Source organism: Ammospiza nelsoni, chromosome 8 (genome assembly GCF_027579445.1).
Source record: "Ammospiza nelsoni isolate bAmmNel1 chromosome 8, bAmmNel1.pri, whole genome shotgun sequence".
In the NCBI taxonomy this organism is placed as follows: Eukaryota; Metazoa; Chordata; class Aves; order Passeriformes; family Passerellidae; genus Ammospiza; species Ammospiza nelsoni.
The window spans coordinates 14,140,077-14,155,435 of NC_080640.1; the positions used below are offsets into that span (position 1 = coordinate 14,140,077).

The 15,359-nt window shown below is 61.8% G+C and overlaps 3 protein-coding genes across 4 annotated transcripts; 2 read left to right on the forward strand and 1 right to left on the reverse strand.

Annotated features, from left to right (window-relative positions):
* Positions 1 to 422: 422 nt before the first annotated feature.
* On the forward strand, positions 423 to 3,116 carry MARVELD1 (MARVEL domain containing 1). Its single transcript, XM_059477542.1, has 2 exons — positions 423 to 1,605; positions 2,134 to 3,116. The coding sequence occupies exon 1, from the start codon at positions 720 to 722 to the stop codon at positions 1,245 to 1,247; it is 528 nt and encodes a 175-aa protein (XP_059333525.1). The 5' UTR covers positions 423 to 719; the 3' UTR covers positions 1,248 to 1,605; positions 2,134 to 3,116.
* Positions 3,117 to 4,555: 1,439 nt separating this feature from the next.
* Positions 4,556 to 9,407, forward strand: ZFYVE27 (zinc finger FYVE-type containing 27). Of its 2 annotated transcripts, XM_059476846.1 has the most exons (12): positions 4,556 to 4,752; positions 4,848 to 4,918; positions 4,989 to 5,175; positions 5,330 to 5,425; positions 5,615 to 5,727; positions 6,393 to 6,523; positions 6,886 to 6,957; positions 7,110 to 7,130; positions 7,320 to 7,464; positions 7,761 to 7,807; positions 8,286 to 8,367; positions 8,590 to 9,407. In XM_059476846.1, the coding sequence occupies exons 1-12, from the start codon at positions 4,556 to 4,558 to the stop codon at positions 8,652 to 8,654; spliced, it is 1,227 nt and encodes a 408-aa protein (XP_059332829.1). In that variant the 3' UTR covers positions 8,655 to 9,407. The 2 variants fall into 2 exon arrangements, with proteins under 2 accessions (XP_059332829.1, XP_059332830.1); XM_059476847.1 differs by lacking the exon at positions 7,110 to 7,130.
* A 2,307-nt stretch (positions 9,408 to 11,714) lies between these two features.
* Positions 11,715 to 14,490, reverse strand: SFRP5 (secreted frizzled related protein 5). The gene is made up of 3 exons (XM_059477211.1): positions 13,959 to 14,490; positions 13,215 to 13,292; positions 11,715 to 12,826 (listed from the first exon to the last, which is right to left on the reverse strand). The coding sequence occupies exons 1-3, from the start codon at positions 14,488 to 14,490 to the stop codon at positions 12,486 to 12,488; spliced, it is 951 nt and encodes a 316-aa protein (XP_059333194.1). The 3' UTR covers positions 11,715 to 12,485.
* Between the last annotated feature and the right edge of the window lie 869 nt (positions 14,491 to 15,359).

Here is a 15,359-nt window from a genome sequence, read left to right on the forward strand (position 1 = left end):
CTTTCGCTCCGACGCTGCCCCGCACCCACCGGCCCCTCGCACAGACCTGGCGGTGGCGGCTCCGCCTGGTGCCCGCTGCGTTCCCGGACCCGCTTCGCGCCACCGCGCCGGGGTCCCGCCACAGCCGCGCGCCCCATTCATTCACCGCAGCGTGCCGGCCCCGCCCCCCGCGATCCCCGCCCGCCTCCCGCTGCCACGGCCAATCGGCGCCGAGGGGCGCGGCTTCCCCGCCTCGCTGGAGGCCACGTGGCAGATGACGTCATGGGCGGGGTGCGAGGCCTCGCCCCTGGGCGGGGCCCCGCCGCTCTGCACTCCGGAGGGAATCCCCGATGACGTAGGGGGAACCCCGGCGCGCGCCCCCCGCCGGCCGCCGCACGGGGTCCCGGTGCGCTGTCCCTGCGCCCCGCCGCCGGCATCGGTCGCCCTCTCCCACGTCCTCCCGCCGCCCCTCGCGCCTCGCGTTGTGGCCCGCCCCGGCGGCAGCGGGACGGGAGAGGCGCGGCGGTCCCTGCCCGACGGCGCATCCGCCGCGGCCCTCGGGTGTCCGATGGGCTGGCGGGAGATGCGGCGGGGCGCGGAGGCGGGGCAGGGAGGAGAGGAGAGAGGCCCCGCGCGGGGAGGACCGCTAAGTGCCAGATGTTTGGCAACAGCCAGGGAGGAAGTCGCTGCCGGGGCCCTGAGTCCCGCCCGAGCCGCGCCAGAGTAGGCAGGGCCGCGCCATGGCCCGCACGGCTCCCCCGACGGTGCCGCCGCCTCCGGGGCCGCCGGCCCGCGGCTCTCTCAGCCTCCATCGCGCCTTCCTGCGGAGCCCGCTGGGCCTGCTACGCCTGGGGCAGCTGGCTCTGGGCGCTGCCTTCTGGGTGACGGTAGCGGCTCATAAGTACGAAGGGGCGGCCCACTTCGCTCTGTTTGCCGCCGTCCTCGTCTGGCTCCTCACCCTGGCCCTCTTCGGGCTGAGCCTGCTGGGGCGCTGGGAGCTGGTGCCCTGGTTGGGCTCCCGCTGGCTCCTCACCAACCTGGTGCACGACCTGGCACTGGGTGTGGGGCTCTACGCAGCTGCCACCGGCATCATGGGTCACAAGGCCAAGCAGAGAAGCTTTTGCAACCTGCCGGGCTACAGCCAGCACTGCCTGTACAGTGCCTACCTGAGCGCCTCCATCTGTGGGGGCATCACTGCCTGCCTGTACCTCTTCTCCGGGCTCTACTGCCTGTTGCGGCGTTGCCAGGACCAGCGAGACATCATCTGACATCCCGTGCCACTTGGCTCCCCTTCTCAGCCGCAGACAGAACACAGCCTGTCTTTGGGATGAAACGACCCTGCCACCCCATCCCCTCCTGGCTGACTGCACTGCAATTCCTCCAGAGACTCCTGCACAGACGGATGGACAGACAGAGGCCTTCGCCGAGCACGGCTTCCCCTGCAGAGCACTGAGACAGCATGGACACCAAGCCACTGCACAGGCCCTTCTCCTAGCCCTGGACAGACATAGGGTACTGCAAGTGGAAGGACCCAAATGGAGAGCCCCTAAGAGGGATACCAATCTTTGGGAGCCCCCCTAGGACTCAAGCCAAAATCCCCTGGTCTTGCCAGTGCTGCATGTTCAGGTGGGTGCTGACTTTTCCCTGGGGTAGAGGGGGGACTGGCCTGGGGAAGCTGAGCTGGGGGCAGCAGTGCCTAGGGGACTTGGATGGGCATAACCCCCCCTGACCTGCTGGCAGCCCCATCTTGCCATTCCAGCTGCAAGGCGCCTCCACAATTCCCTAAGGGAGGCTCTGAACTTGGCTTCCCCAGCCTGGGCCCCTCCTTCTGTCTGGCCTGAAAACATCCTTTATTTTACTGGAGCCCTAAAGGGCTCAGTGCCTCCCTGCCCTGCACTCGAGGGGTGTAGAGACACTCAGTACTGCACAGCCAGATCCAGCATCACCCCAGTCCAGTCTGGAAACTGAGCAGGGCAGCAAGGCCTCCATTGCTGTGCAGGGAGGGGAAGGACAAGGGGAGCCGTAACCTGTTCTGTGACCCTGGCCAGGGGGGAAATTCCCTGGAGTTTATGTAGTCCTGGGATAGGGCCAGGTGCCCCAGAGGTTGAGGGGAGCCAGTCATGGGGTTGTTCTCTCCTCCTGCTGTCCCTGCAGAGAGGTTTGTGGCTCCAAGCCACCAGAGCCACTGAACCAGCCCTGGGGCCAGACTACTCCAAAAGGGACAGAAACAGCCTTGCTGATGGTTCTGGAGACCAGCCTGCAGCCCTGCCTGTCTCTGCCACACTTGGTTTATCATCCTGGAAAATCTTCATCTCTGGACTCTGTGGGACTGGGCCTGGAGACTGTGGTGGGGTGGAGGGGAAGGGTGAGCCCTGCAGCAGTCTGTGCTGGCACTCTTGCCATGGTGGAGCTGGGGCCAGGCATTGTGGGAGCACAACCTGTCTTGGAGAACAGAAGAGGACACTGGCACTGGAGCCAGCCGAGTCCTGGATCAGCCTCCAGAACCCACCAGGTGCCAAGCCCTGACGACACCATGTAGGGCTGACTAGAGAAATGGGCACCTAGAGACAGAATTTTTGGAGCAGTGCCACACTAGGGCTGCCCTGCCACAAGCCCTCCTCACCCTGCCTGGAGGCAGGTCTGTATTGCTCTCGGTTCAAGGGAGGGTCTGCTCCCATCTCTCTGTAGACTTAGATCAGTGAGACAGGTGTCCCCAGCAGCTGGCCACAGCTGCCTATTGCCTGGGGTTCCCTGACACCTGTTTTGAAGTGTAGAGCAGCACCCATGGTTCACCTGGGGCCTTGAAGGGGTCTGGGATTGGTACTGGGTCGCCACTTCCACCATGATGTGCTGTCCCAGTGCATACCCCGTCATGCCCCAGGCCATGTACCCCTTCCTTGGGCAGGACATGCTGTCTGTGCCCTGTGTCAAGGCTGGTCCCTGACACCGCCTGCCCCTGCCTTACTCTGGTGCGGCCCCTGGCCCAGGCTGTCCAAAATGCCCTCGGTGCTTCTGCCACCACAAGTGCCTTCTCCTGGCTTTCTGCAGCCCTGTCTGTCACACCAGCTCTATCCCCCTACAGCCTCCTTTCAAGTGCCAATGGATTCACCTTCCAAATAAAGCAATATTGGCGCTCACTGGGTGTGTGGGGCTTTGTGCTGGAGCTGGGATCTGCTGGGTATGAGGTCTGAGCTGAGATCACACCCAGCTCTATATCCCTGCACCCTGGGGCCTCTCTGCTTGGAGTCTCTGGCCATAATCATGAAGTCCTGGGGTGCTCTGGGATCACAGGGAGGCTCCCTCATGCTGAGCCACTGCTCCTACTAGAGAGGCTTAAGCCTTTGCCCTTGGGGACAGGGGCTATCCCTGGCCCTGCACATGTCAGAGACTGGGCACAGCCTGATGCTCACATGGGGCTCTGGACAGAGCAGAGGGAGGCCAAGTCCCAGGGCTTTGGGTATGGGATGTACTGAGGACAGGATGTAGCTGCATTCCTATGGGCTTCGTCACTCGGTGGTGAAAGGGCCCTCTGTCTGCCCAGGGCACCATGGGCAGCCATGTACACACGGAATGCCCCTTGGTGGGTCGGGGGCCAATGGAGGGCTGCCTGCATCTCCCCGGCCTGGCCACAGCTCTGGGACACACTCTTGGGACAGAGTTGAGTCTGGGACCTGGACCTGCAGCTGAGGTGTCACTGGGTTCCCCCTTGTGCCCATGGGACACATGCCCTGTTCATCAGAGGCTGCAGGCAGTCGGCAGCAGCACTGTACCCTCATTGTCCAAGAGCCAGCACAGAATTATAACAAGGTTACAATTTTTGGCATCAGACAGAATCCAGGATCCCCAGAGCATCCCTGGGAGCCAGCATCTCTGCTCTACTGCAAGCACCATGTAGGACGGCCCATGGTGCCCTGAGCAGTGCGAGCAGGGCTGCAGGCTGCTGGGCAGGACAGTGCCAGTGCACCCAGGGCTGGGCTGCTTTGCGGGTATGGAGGGGCAGGGAATGAGCTGCCAGCCACGCTCAGCGCCCGTGGGGAACCTGCTGCTCCCCTCCAGGGATTCGGTGTGAGGCTGCTCCCTGGTCTCTCCTCGGGGAGAGGTGGCCCAGCAACCTCACGGGGACAAACCCACCGTGACCGACACAGCTGGATGCAGGCCACGCCAAGACCCAGACTGGGACTGAGCCCTGAACCTGGATTAGACCCGGATCAGTGCCCAGCCCTGGATTGGGACTGGATCCAGGCTGTGAGTGAGCCCTACACCACAGCAGACCCGAATCGGGACCGGGCCGGGACCGACCTCCCTGTCTAGACCGAGCCCACCGAGACTCCGCCCCGCGCCTCCCGCCCAGGGCGTGCCGGCCCACAGGCCCCAGCCAGGCGGCGGGCACGCAGCGCGGGCGGAGCCGGGCGGGCCCGGAGCGCCGGGCGCGGCCCGTTCCCGTTCCCCGCGGGCGGGGCTCCCGGCGCGCCGCTCCCATTGGCCGCGCGGAGCTCACGGCGCGCCCGTCGCGTCACGGGAGCGCGCGGCGGTGTCGGGCTGAGCGCGGCGGGGCCGCTCGGCTCCTGGTCCTGTCATGCAGGCGGTGGAGCGGGACGGGGCGGCAGGCGGCCCGGAAGGGGCGGCGGGAGCTGCTGAGGCCCCGCCGGAGCCGTCGCCGCCCAAGGCCGCCGCTGCTTTCGACCTGCTGGAGCTGGTGCGGAGCTACCGGCGGCTGGAGCTCTACCTGGAGCCGCTGCGGGACGCCGCCGACGGTGTCCGCTCCCTCCTCCGGTAGGTGCGGGCTGGGGCGGGATCGGGACCGCGACCGGGACCGGGACCGTGACCGTGCCTGGGTCTCATGTCCCTGGCCTTCCCCCTGTCGGCAGGTGGCAGCGGCCTGTGTGCTCTCTCCTGGTCTGCCTCGGCCTCAACTTCCTCCTGCTCACCCTCGGCCAAGGTGCGTCCCGGGGGTCGGGGCTGCTCCCGTTCCCGGACCCTCGCGGCTGACCCTGTCCCGCCTCTTGCAGCTGCCTGGTACTCGGTGCTCGCCCTGCTGGTGGCGGTGCCGGCCCTGCTGGGCTACCTGCAGGAGACGTGCCGGGCCCGGCCCTCGGAGCCGGAGCTGGTGCGCAGGAGGTACCACAGCATCCGCAGGGAGGACCTGCGCAAGGTGCAGCTCTCGCGGCAGGAGGCCATCGCCCAGGTCAAGAGCTTGTGAGTGCCGGGCCCTCCCCAGCGCTGGGGCTGTGGGGGCCTCTGCAGCCACAAAGGCTTCTTGGAGGCTGTAGGGGCTCCTGCTGTAACCCACGTGAATGTGGGGAACGAGGGTGTGCGTTTGTGGGGTTTTTTGTGACTGTCTCGTTCGCAGCCTGATCCAGCTGGAGGGGTTTCTGAACGGGATGTGCTGCAGCTGTGAGGCAGTGTACCGTGTGCTGTACTGGGAGAACCCCACTGTCTCTTCCCAGTGAGTAGTGCTGGCTCAGGAACCCTGGGGTAGGCTTGGTGGGGAGAGAGGCTCAGCCAGGCCTGTGGTGCTGTGTTTGATTTGTTTGGTACTTGGAGAGAACAGATGGAACACCAGATGAAGGAAGGAGTTTTATGCTGTTATGTGAGTTGCTCTGACTTGACCACAGTATCCTGCTGTTTTCCACAGGTTTTATGGGGCACTACTGGGTACTATCTGTGTCCTCTACCTGCTGCCCCTCTGCTGGGTCCTGGCCATCCTCAATAGCACCCTCTTTCTGGGCAACACCCAGTTCTATCAAGGTATGAGACCTGGCTGTGATGGGTTGGGGAAGGGCCCTCTGAAGCCAGGGATCCTTCCGTGGACCTCTCCCTCACATGAGCCCACTGTCTCGTGTCAGGCTCTGCCATAGACCCTGAACCCCCCTGAAGGTAATGATGCCCTAGGGGTGGTGCTCAGCAGCCCAGGGTGGGTGGTATGCTCCTGGGGCTCAGCTGTTGGAGGTGAGAGTCTCTCCTGATGTGTGTTCCAGCCCAGGTGCTGTTTCATTTTCTTCTCTGTGGTGTGGCAAACCAGGGTCTGTCAATGAAGGCTGTGTGTGAGCCTCTCCATCTCTCTTGAACCCTGACCCTGCTCTTCAGGACTTCAAACACATTCAGTGCCTGTGGCAGTGTATAACACAGGCTTGAAAACATGCCATTGGAAGGGAGAGGAGCCCTCTTCTGTGGCTCGTGCTGGAGGAGTGTTGGATGTGTCTGAGCTGTGATGTTGGCTCCTGCCATTCCCTGTCCTGAGCTGGGGCAGGTGGGGCGGGGGGGGGGGGAGCTTCCTTTCTGTCCTAGCTTTGATATGTGAACAGAGGAGTGTGTCAATGGCCCACCTTGAACTTGGAGATCAGGCTTTTGTGTGATGTGGCTGGGAGTAGGGAAATGCCGTCCTACTCCAGCTGTACTCCCCTTTTTACCAGTGATAAGGGAGCTCAAGGCCTCCATTGAGCAGTGTGTGGGCTCCAAACCCCTCGAGAGCACTCCAGAACCTGCTGAACCCCTGCCACCAGCTGCTGCCCCAGATCGGACCCCCACCCCCACCAGTGCCGAGGTGAGAGAGGGGCAGGGCTGGCAGTTGTGGGGTGGGAGCTGCAGAGTCAGCCCTTGGGTCTGACTGTGCCTGTGTCTCTCCACACACAAACTTTTCCCAGCTGCCAGATTTGCTGGAAGCCTGTGAGCCACTCCTGAGTTACTGGGATGCTGCTCTCTGCCCTGGGGGCTTGTCTCAGTCCTTTTGCCACATGTAAGGATGTGGTTTGAGGAGGCAGGGGCTAACCTCACCTTCTGACACTTGTGTCATCTGTGAGGCTGCCTGGGGCCAGATCCATTGTCCTGGAACCGGCCCAGAAATGCGGGGCCACCTTTGAACAGGGGCAGGGGAACAGCAGGACTAACTTTGTGAATCTCTTGTAGGACCTTACCCCTGGCAGTGTGGAGGAAGCAGAGGAAGCAGAACCTGATGAAGAGTTCAAAGATGCAATTGAGGTTTGAGGCTGGTTGGGGTGGGGCAGCTGAGGTGGGAAAGGGACAAAGACCTTGCTGAGCAAATTGGGTGCTCAGAGAGAGTGACTGTGGGGCTGGGTGCCTCTGACTCTGTGTGTGCTCACTCTCCTCTCTGTCCCATGCTGCGGGAAAAGGAGAACCAGCTGCTGGTCATGGTGAGTACTGCCATGCCAGGGTGTGGGATCTCCTCCCAGCTGGAGCTTTGCCTGGTTTGCTGGTGGCTTGTAGAAATGCCAGGTGCAGCACCCAGTTTGTTGGGTGCCTGCCTCTGGCATGGGCTGCCCTGCAGCCCTCAGAGTGCCCCCAGCCACCCTACTGTGCTCAGCTGGCTCTGCTCTCTGCAGGAGGATGATGAGAGCTCTCAGTGCTCAGCAGAGTTTGACCTCAGCCTCCCAGACAATGGTTTTATGAGCAAGAATGAGGTGATCCGCAGCAAGGTGTCCCGCCTGACCGAGCGCCTGCGCAAGCGCTACCCCAGCAACAACTTCGGTGAGTGTGGGAGCAGGTGCTGCTGGGGAGCTCAGCAGCCTGGGCTCTGTGCTGCTCCCAGTGGTGACCCGAGGACTGGGAGAGGGTGTGTGGTGTGTGCTAGGCTGTGCTGACACCTCCAGTGACCTTTTCCACTCTGTGGGGAGAATGGTCTCAGCACTCCTGGGAAGGGCAAACACGGAAGGTGCAGCAATGTCACCTCTGAGCTGAGCCTTTACAACAACTACAGATGCTCTTGTGCCACTTGCAGCCCCAGGCAGCAGAGCCCTGTCTGACCTCTGCTCTCTTTCTTTCAGGGAACTGCACAGGCTGTGCTGCCACCTTCTCTGTGCTCAAGAAGAGGGTGAGTCTTCAGCTTCTGCCCCAGCTTGCTGTCTGCACCTGGGGCAGAGGTGTTGCTCATGTCTGGCTTGCCCCAGCTTTCCCCAGCAGTTCAGGTGTCTGGCCTCGGTCACAGCCCAAATGACCTCAGCTAAATGCTGGCTGTTGTCACATGCATAATGGCACCAGAGATCCCTTGTGTTGTACAGCATTTGTCCATTTACTCCTTTGGAAGCTGCCTCAGGCCAAACTCATGTGTTATTGTAGAAGATACCTGCTCTGTGCCCTGGTTTAGTCCATTTCCTGTGGCCTTTGTGGTGAAGTAGAGCATGGGTCTGCTAGTGGGAATGACCTGTTGCCTTATCTGAGCCCTGTGTGCAATGCTTGGCACACAGTCTGTGGGCAGTTCTCAGAAGGAGGTATAGACTTTTGACCCCTTTCACTTATTCCTGGGTTAGTCTGGTACCACATCTGGGTCTCACCTCCATCTTCCTCCACAGCGGAGCTGCAGTAACTGTGGGAACAGCTTCTGCTCCAGGTGTTGTTCCTTCAAAGTCCCCAAGGCTGTGATGGGAGCCACGGGTGAGTTGAAAGGTGGAGGGAAGAGCTGCTGCTTCCCCCTGTTCTGTGTGCCCAGGCATTTGCCCCAGCCCTGGTGGGGAGGGTGGACAGGACGTGCCCAGCACAGCCTGGCTCAGGACAGAGCAGTGATGAATTTGCAGCTCTCGAAGCAGTTCTGTGGCTGGGATCCCTAGCCCATGGTGGGAAAGGGGGATCATCTGTAACATTTGCTTTCCTTTCCAGCCCCGGAGGCTCAGAAGGAGACAGTGTTTGTGTGTGCGCTCTGCAACCAGGTGCTCATCAAGTGATGAACCAGGCCCAGCCAGCTCCTGTGTCCTGCACTGCCTGACACCTGGGACAGCGGGCAGGCACCCCTGCCACTGGGAGCCTGGAGTGTTTGGATCCCAGCATGGCATTTCCTGCCAGAGGACGCTTGCCCTTGTGCTCCTCCTGCCAGCGCCGGGCTGGACGGACCAGCCTTCCTTGCCATGCACTAGCTAGGTCGCTGTGGAGGAGCACTGCCCACAGCTGTGCCCCATCCCTGCAGCTGCTCCAAGCCCTGGGTGCTCTCTGGCACCTGCTGTGCCCTGCCACGTACTTGCCCAGGCCCTTGGGCCTGGCTCAGTGATGGAAGAGCCATCCTTCCTACTCGTGGTCCTGCCTTCGCCTCCTGGGTGGGGCAGAACAACCTCAGGGCTCTGTCCCTACCTTTCCCAGCACTGTGCTATAAGTGACTGTATTTTTGGGATCAATTCAGAGCTCCTCCTGCATCCCTTGGGGTCTGGACTAGCTAGGTCTTTCATCCTGGCTCAGCTGAGACTCTGCTAGTCACTCCTGTGCTTCTCAGCCTCACTGCCTGCAGGTTTAGTCTTTTACCCCCGAATTTGGCTGTAACCTGGAGGAGGAAAGAGAATGAGTTTGGACTGGGCTGTGTGGCTGGGTCTCCAGTGTGACAAAAGGCAGGAGTTGGTGCTGCTCTGTGCACTTCGTGACTGCTGCTTTCTACTACAGATTAATATATAAATGCATATAGAGAATGATCAATAAATCTCTTGTCCTCAGCTGCCTCTTGTGTCATACCAGTAAAAGCTGTCCCAGGTCACTCTGACACCTCTGTGGCTTTGGCCCTGCTGTCCTCCTGGAGAAGTGGTGTTCTGTGCCACCGGCTCTCCATGCTTTACTGGAATTCCCATCTTGTGTCCTGCTGTAGCCTTGTTTGCCCCCTGCTCAGAGCTGTGTGCAGCTGCCTGTCAGCTGTGCCAGGGCTGGATCCTGCTGGGCTGGAGCCAGGGAGCACCTCAGCTCTGACAGGAGCTACTGAGCTTCCTCTGCCTCCCGTGGCTGCTCCTTCCCCTGCCCTCCCCGGGTGGTGCTCCCACCAGCTGCCTGTGTGCACAAGGATGACCTTTCCTTGTGTGAAGAGCAAAGCTCCCAGCTATCCCAGGAATGTGACCCTGGCTGCTGTGCAGCTGGGAGCAGCCATGGCCTGGGTCCCTGCCAGCCAGCTGCAGCTTCTCCCAAGCCAGGGAATCTGGGGGGCCAGTGCCCACCAGGCTGTGACACCCGCTCGTCTGAGAAGTTGTTGGAACCCAGACCCTGCTGCAAGCTCCACATCCCCCCAGTGTGGGAGCTCCTGTGTGGCAGAGCCTCAACACTTAGCTTGGCTGGGGGCTCATAAACTCCTTCACATGGACATTTGGAGAAAAGCTGGACTTGGCATTTGATGATGAGGGTGTCTGGCTTGTGCTGGGTGTGAAGGGGAGTGCTGTGCAGAGGGCTGAGCAGTGGAGGCAGTGAGTGGAGCGGCTGTAGCATTGGGGAGGGGGCTGTGTGGCACCACAAGAGCTGTGGGTGTGTTTTTGAGGGTGTCTGCAATGGGATATTACGGCCTGGGAGGGACTGTGAGGGGTCAGCTTGCTCAGACAGCTGACAGTGGGAGGTGGAGGAGCCACTCATATTTCTAGAGAAAACACTTGGAGCAGTGAGCACTATGTCCATGTATGTCTGAACACTCTCTGGGAAGATGCTAATGACACAGAATACAGAGGGCTACAGATAAACTTAGGCTGTGGGAGATGGGGTTTTATTTATGCTTTTAAAGTTTTGCAATAAAATGTAATTGACAGTGTTTATTCCTATGGAAGTGTGCTCTGCAGTCAAGCTCTGAACAAACCTAATAATATTTGAATTTTTTCCCCATTTTTTCCCCAGTGGCCAGGGAGAAATGCCCATTTCTGGTGCAAGGCTGGGGCAGGGGCTGGCTGGCCCATGTTCCTGGCTGGCTGTGGGGCCAGAGTGGGAGATCTGGGGCTCTGGAGGCTGACCAGTGGGGCCAAGGCCATGCCCAAGGAGGGCAGAGGGAGAAGAGGTCAGCCCAGAGCAGGGCAGATGCACAGTGCTCTTGTCAGCCAGAAGAGGGTGGGTGCAGGGATCCTGCAGCCTCAATTTCCCTGTCCCAGGAGCTCCCTGAGGCTGGTCAGCTCTGAAGAGAAGGCAGTGGCAGGCAGTCACTGGGGGAATGTCCAGGCAGCACCTTGGGCCCCTCACCCTTTGGGATGGTGGATACCAGTTTGCACAGCAGGAATGACGGGGTCCCTCAAGCTGTCCCCTGCCAGCTGGGACTGGGGGCAGCTTGGCGGTCCAGCTGAGCTAAGGGACAGCCCTGCTGCCATCAGGGCTGGGCTGAGGGCTGCCCTGCTCATGGGGCTTTTGGGAGGGTCCTGGCCAGTGCACGTGGGTGGCCCTAGGAGTCATTTTGGCGGAGGATGGAGGTTGTGGCATGGGAGCTCTGGCAGCCAAGCAGGGCTGGCAGGGAGCTGCAGAGAGGACTTTCAGATGGTATGGTATGGGGAGGGCAGGGTTGGAGGCCGCCTGGTCCAGTATCTGCCCCCTTTGATGCTCAGTGCCAGGCTTCTCACAAGTGCTGTGAGCTCCCAGACCATGGATTTATCCCCTGGGGTGACAAAGGAAGAAAAGGAAGAAACTTCCCTGTCAAACCACCGCCAAACCCAGCTGTGAGGCTACAGCAGCAGTGATGGCCCTGTCCCCCCATGCTGTTCATCTTGATGCCCTCCCAGGCTCCCTGGAGTGGCAGGGGTGCCTGAGGCTCCAGGGATGCCTGTGACCACCAGGAACCACATCCCCTGGCTTGGCTGGACTGCCCAGGCTCAGGGTCTGGGCACAGCACCTGAGTGGGGCCAGAGCCAGATCCTGAGGTGACCTCGCTCCCTCAGGCTGCCTCACTCAGTGGGCAGGACTGGGACCCCCCTCCCAATCCTCTGGGGTCCCTGAGGGAGGCCCAAGGGTTCTTACCCATGAGCTGCAGTGAGTGGCACACAGACTCCTCTGAGCTGGAATAATTTACTGTGGTGTTGGTGGGCAAGGGGTGTGTGGCTGGGTCACAGCAGGGTGTGTGCAAGGGGTGCAGCAGGGCTGCCCTGGGGCATTGGAGGTGTGAGCTCTGTGCTATGGGGAGTGGGGGAGCCCAGCAGGGGTTTGTGCAGCTCTGGGCACTCGGTCTGCAGGGAGTCAGTCTGTGGGAACAGAGGGACCTGCCTGGGCTGGGCTGGACCTCTGGAAGGTGAGACAATCCAGGGGTGGATGTGAGCTCCAGGTGAGGGCATGGGATGTGTTGGTGGGCCAGAACAGGGACTGGGGGGCTGAGGGTCCGTGGCATATCATGAGGGAGCTGGGCAACGGACATGGCTGCATGGGACAGCTCCCAGGTGTAGCCAAGAAGGCCAAGCAGGGATCCTAAATGAAAGCAAGGGTCTCTGGGCTTCTGGGTGGGGAACCCGGGAGTAGACAAGGGTGTCCAGTACAGACCAGGGCTCACAAGCATGCAGAACAAGGGTCCCAGGTCCAGACTAAGCTCCTGGACAGGGATGAGGGTCCTGGAAGCAGAACAGGGATCCCAGGGGTGCAGAGTAGGGCTCTTGGGGGGAGACAGGTGTTCTGGCTGTGGATCAGGGCTCCCACAAATGCAGCAGGGAATCCTGCAGGTGCAGAGCTGGGTTCTGGGGCACAGCCAAGGGGCTGAGGTGAGCAGAGCTGAGCTCCTGGGGTGCAGCCAGAGAAGCCAGGAGTGGGATGTTGGGCCAGTGCAGGAGTTCTGGGAAAGGGCAGGGTGGGCAAAAATCCTAATGCTGCCCAGCCCCATAGAGCAGGGGGTGGTAGAGTGGGCAAGGGTAGGAGAACATGAACTTGACTGCAAACTTCATCTCCTTGTTGTGCTTCTGCCAGGGGTAGATGGCCAGCAGGAGCAGGCGGCCGCCCACCTTGCGGCCCATGACCAGGAAGCTGCCGCTGAGGCTGTCGAGCTGGGGGCAGGGGCAGGCACCCGCGTTCCTCATGTGCAGCACCATCTTCTTGGTGTCCTTGCGCTTCAGCGGGCCCAGTTTCAGCACCTTCTTCTTCTGGGCAGCCACCAGCCGGCGCTCCCCGTTCTCCTCCGTCACCTCCTTGATGCGCATTTTCACCACTGCGTGGGGCAGCGGGCACGGTTGGGGAGGGAGGGAGGGAGGGAGGGAGCACTGCTGGGTGCTGGGGAGGGGAGGGCCTGGGCCGGGGACCTGGGCACCACAGGGTGCAGCCCATCCCTGGGTTGGGTCCCTGGGGAAGTTACTGGGTGGGGAGGGGAAAGGGGTTGTTGGGGAGGGTCCAGCAGAGGCCCCCAATGACCCTCCCAAATGTCTTCTCCCCTATCCCCCACCAATGTCTCCTGCGGTGCACCCATCCCAGGCATGAAGGGTCCAAGGGAACGGCTCAGGGGTCTCCCAGAGGCTGTCCCCATACAACCCCACCTCTGGCCAACTCCCACTCCAGCTGCCAGACCTAGGGGAGGCTGAGAAGGAGACCCCAGCACTCACCAAAGTCACTGGAGCACATCTGCTCCATCATGCCATCCGCCTTGTGCTCCATCTCACACTGGGTGCAGATCTTGGACACTGTGGTGAGAGACCGGTTAGTGTCACAGCTTTATGCTGCTGGTACTCGTCACCAAGGCCAGCTCCTCGGGGACATGCTTGGGAGAGCCCCAGCAGCTCCTCTGCTCCCTAGGTAGCTGTGCTGAGGTGATGCAGAGCGGCACAGAGCACCTTGCAGGCCAGGGTCACCCCCCAGGAGGGGAGGAGAGATGGAGACGCCTTCCCACCAGATGCTGGCACTTTGGAGCACAGCAGCAGTGAGAGTGGTCCCAGCCTAAAGGCTGTCCCAGCCCTGACCCTGAGCCTAGGCTGCCTGTGGATGATGTCCCCTCTCATGGCTCAGGGGACAGCCACCCTGCAGCTCCAGTGTGGGGCTGACACCGCAGGTGCAGCACGCTCTCTCCTGCTGGCATGGGACCCAGCGGCAGCAGAGGGACACAGCACTGCGGTGGATCGGCTAGCGGCTCCCACCTCATCCCGTGTTCTTCCTCATCCCGGGACAGCTGGGAGCACAGTGTTCTGGGCAATAGTGCCCAGACAAAGCTGATCCTGTGCCCGCTCCCGCCCCTTTACACACAGAGTCCTTGGCCAGCACCGGTGTCCTGGGCTGTGCTCTGAGGGGTGAAGGAACACCTGTGCAGGGCTCCACATGCATTCCCATCCCATCACAGTACCCTTCCCGCTTACCTGGGGGCGGCGTGGCTTTGCTGTTCCCAAACTGGACGGCGATGCAGAGCTCGTGGTCAGAGGGGAACTTGCCACAGTGCAGCATCTCAGGCCAGGGGAAGCCGTAGGACTCCATGACGGGGGCACAGGAGTCCCGCACCACCTCGCAGAGGGAGCGGCACGGGTACACGGGCCGGTCGAGGCACACGGGGGCGAAGAGGGAGCAGAGGAAGAGCTGGGTATCTGTGTGACACTGCTTGGCGAGCAGGGGCACCCAGCTGCCGGCCTGCTGCTTGGCCTCGGCCATGGTCTCGTGCTCCAGCAGGTTGGGCAGCCGCATGCGCTTGTAGCCCACGTCGCGGCAGAGCTGCATGTCGGCCGGGATGTCGAGGCACTGCGGCTCCCGCCCGTAGAAGCGCCCGTGGGGCAGGCTCTCGGGCTGCCAGCCGTAGTAGTCGTAGTGCTGCCCGCCGCCCAGGGACCCCGCCAGCAGCAGCGACAGGGCCAGCAGCGCCGTGCCCCGGGAGCCCGGGGGGGTGCCCGCCTGCGGCATCGCCGCTGCCGAGCGGGACGGGAGCGTGGCTCGGCACCCTGCCTGCTCCCTTAGCGCCTCCCACGCTCGCTGCCCTTTCTAAGGAGCTTGGAGACCTCGCCGGCAGCCAATCTGCTCTGCCTGCGGGGCCCCGCGGGGCTGGCCCTCGGCTCCCCCTCGTCTGCCCGCACCGCTGCCACCTCCCTCCCTCCCTCCCTGGCACATGGCGCTCCAATGCCCCTCGCCCCACAGGGAGCCCCCCTGCATGCACCCTCCCAGCCCACCCTGGCTCTGTGTGCCCCCAGGGTGATGCTTTCTAGAAGGGCTGGCTCGCCTGTCCACGGCGAGGTGTTGTGGCCACAGGCTGTCCCCGTTATTCACCAGTCCCGCTGCCCCCATCCCACCTGGCACCCCAGTGGCTTATTCTGCCATAGGGCAGGGGACCCTGCTTCCTACCCTGTGCCACCCCACTCCCCACTCTTTTCTCCCTAAACAACATGCTTAGGGTGCTGGGGTTTAAGGAAAGGGACACCCCAGAAGCTTCACGCTGCAGCCCTGGCAGGGCTCCTGTACGCAGGTGCCAAGTATGCCATCAACGAGGCAATGCCATGGGCATGGGGTCCTCATTCCTCATGGGTGGTTCTGCCAGCATGCACCCTGGGCAGTGCATGGTCTGCTGGCACAGGATAGAGGGGATTACACCTTCCAGCAAAGGACCTGCACCCAGGCTCTGCCAGTGCTCAAGGTGTGGGCAAAGCTAGGGCCCCAGTGACATGAGGGTCCTGCCCAGATGACATTCCCCCATTCCCTTGGAGATGGGGGGTGCAAGGCTTAAGACCCCATTAGAAACCCATTTGTCTGCAGGGGTTATCTGGGGCACCCCTCCCTTT

Coding starts and splice junctions, on each gene's coding strand:
- MARVELD1 (XM_059477542.1), top strand. CDS start 720: ATGGCCCGCACGGCTCCCCCGACGGTGCCGCCGCCTCCGGGGCCGCCG.
- ZFYVE27 (XM_059476846.1), top strand. CDS start 4,556: ATGCAGGCGGTGGAGCGGGACGGGGCGGCAGGCGGCCCGGAAGGGGCG. Junction 5,728..6,392: donor CAACACCCAGTTCTATCAAG/GTATGAGACCTG, acceptor CCTTTTTACCAG/TGATAAGGGAGCTCAAGGCC. Junction 7,465..7,760: donor CTACCCCAGCAACAACTTCG/GTGAGTGTGGGA, acceptor TCTTTCTTTCAG/GGAACTGCACAGGCTGTGCT.
- SFRP5 (XM_059477211.1), bottom strand. CDS start 14,490: ATGCCGCAGGCGGGCACCCCCCCGGGCTCCCGGGGCACGGCGCTGCTG. Junction 13,293..13,958: donor CAAAGCCACGCCGCCCCCAG/GTAAGCGGGAAG, acceptor CTCTCACCACAG/TGTCCAAGATCTGCACCCAG. Junction 12,827..13,214: donor GATGTGCTCCAGTGACTTTG/GTGAGTGCTGGG, acceptor TGCCCCACGCAG/TGGTGAAAATGCGCATCAAG.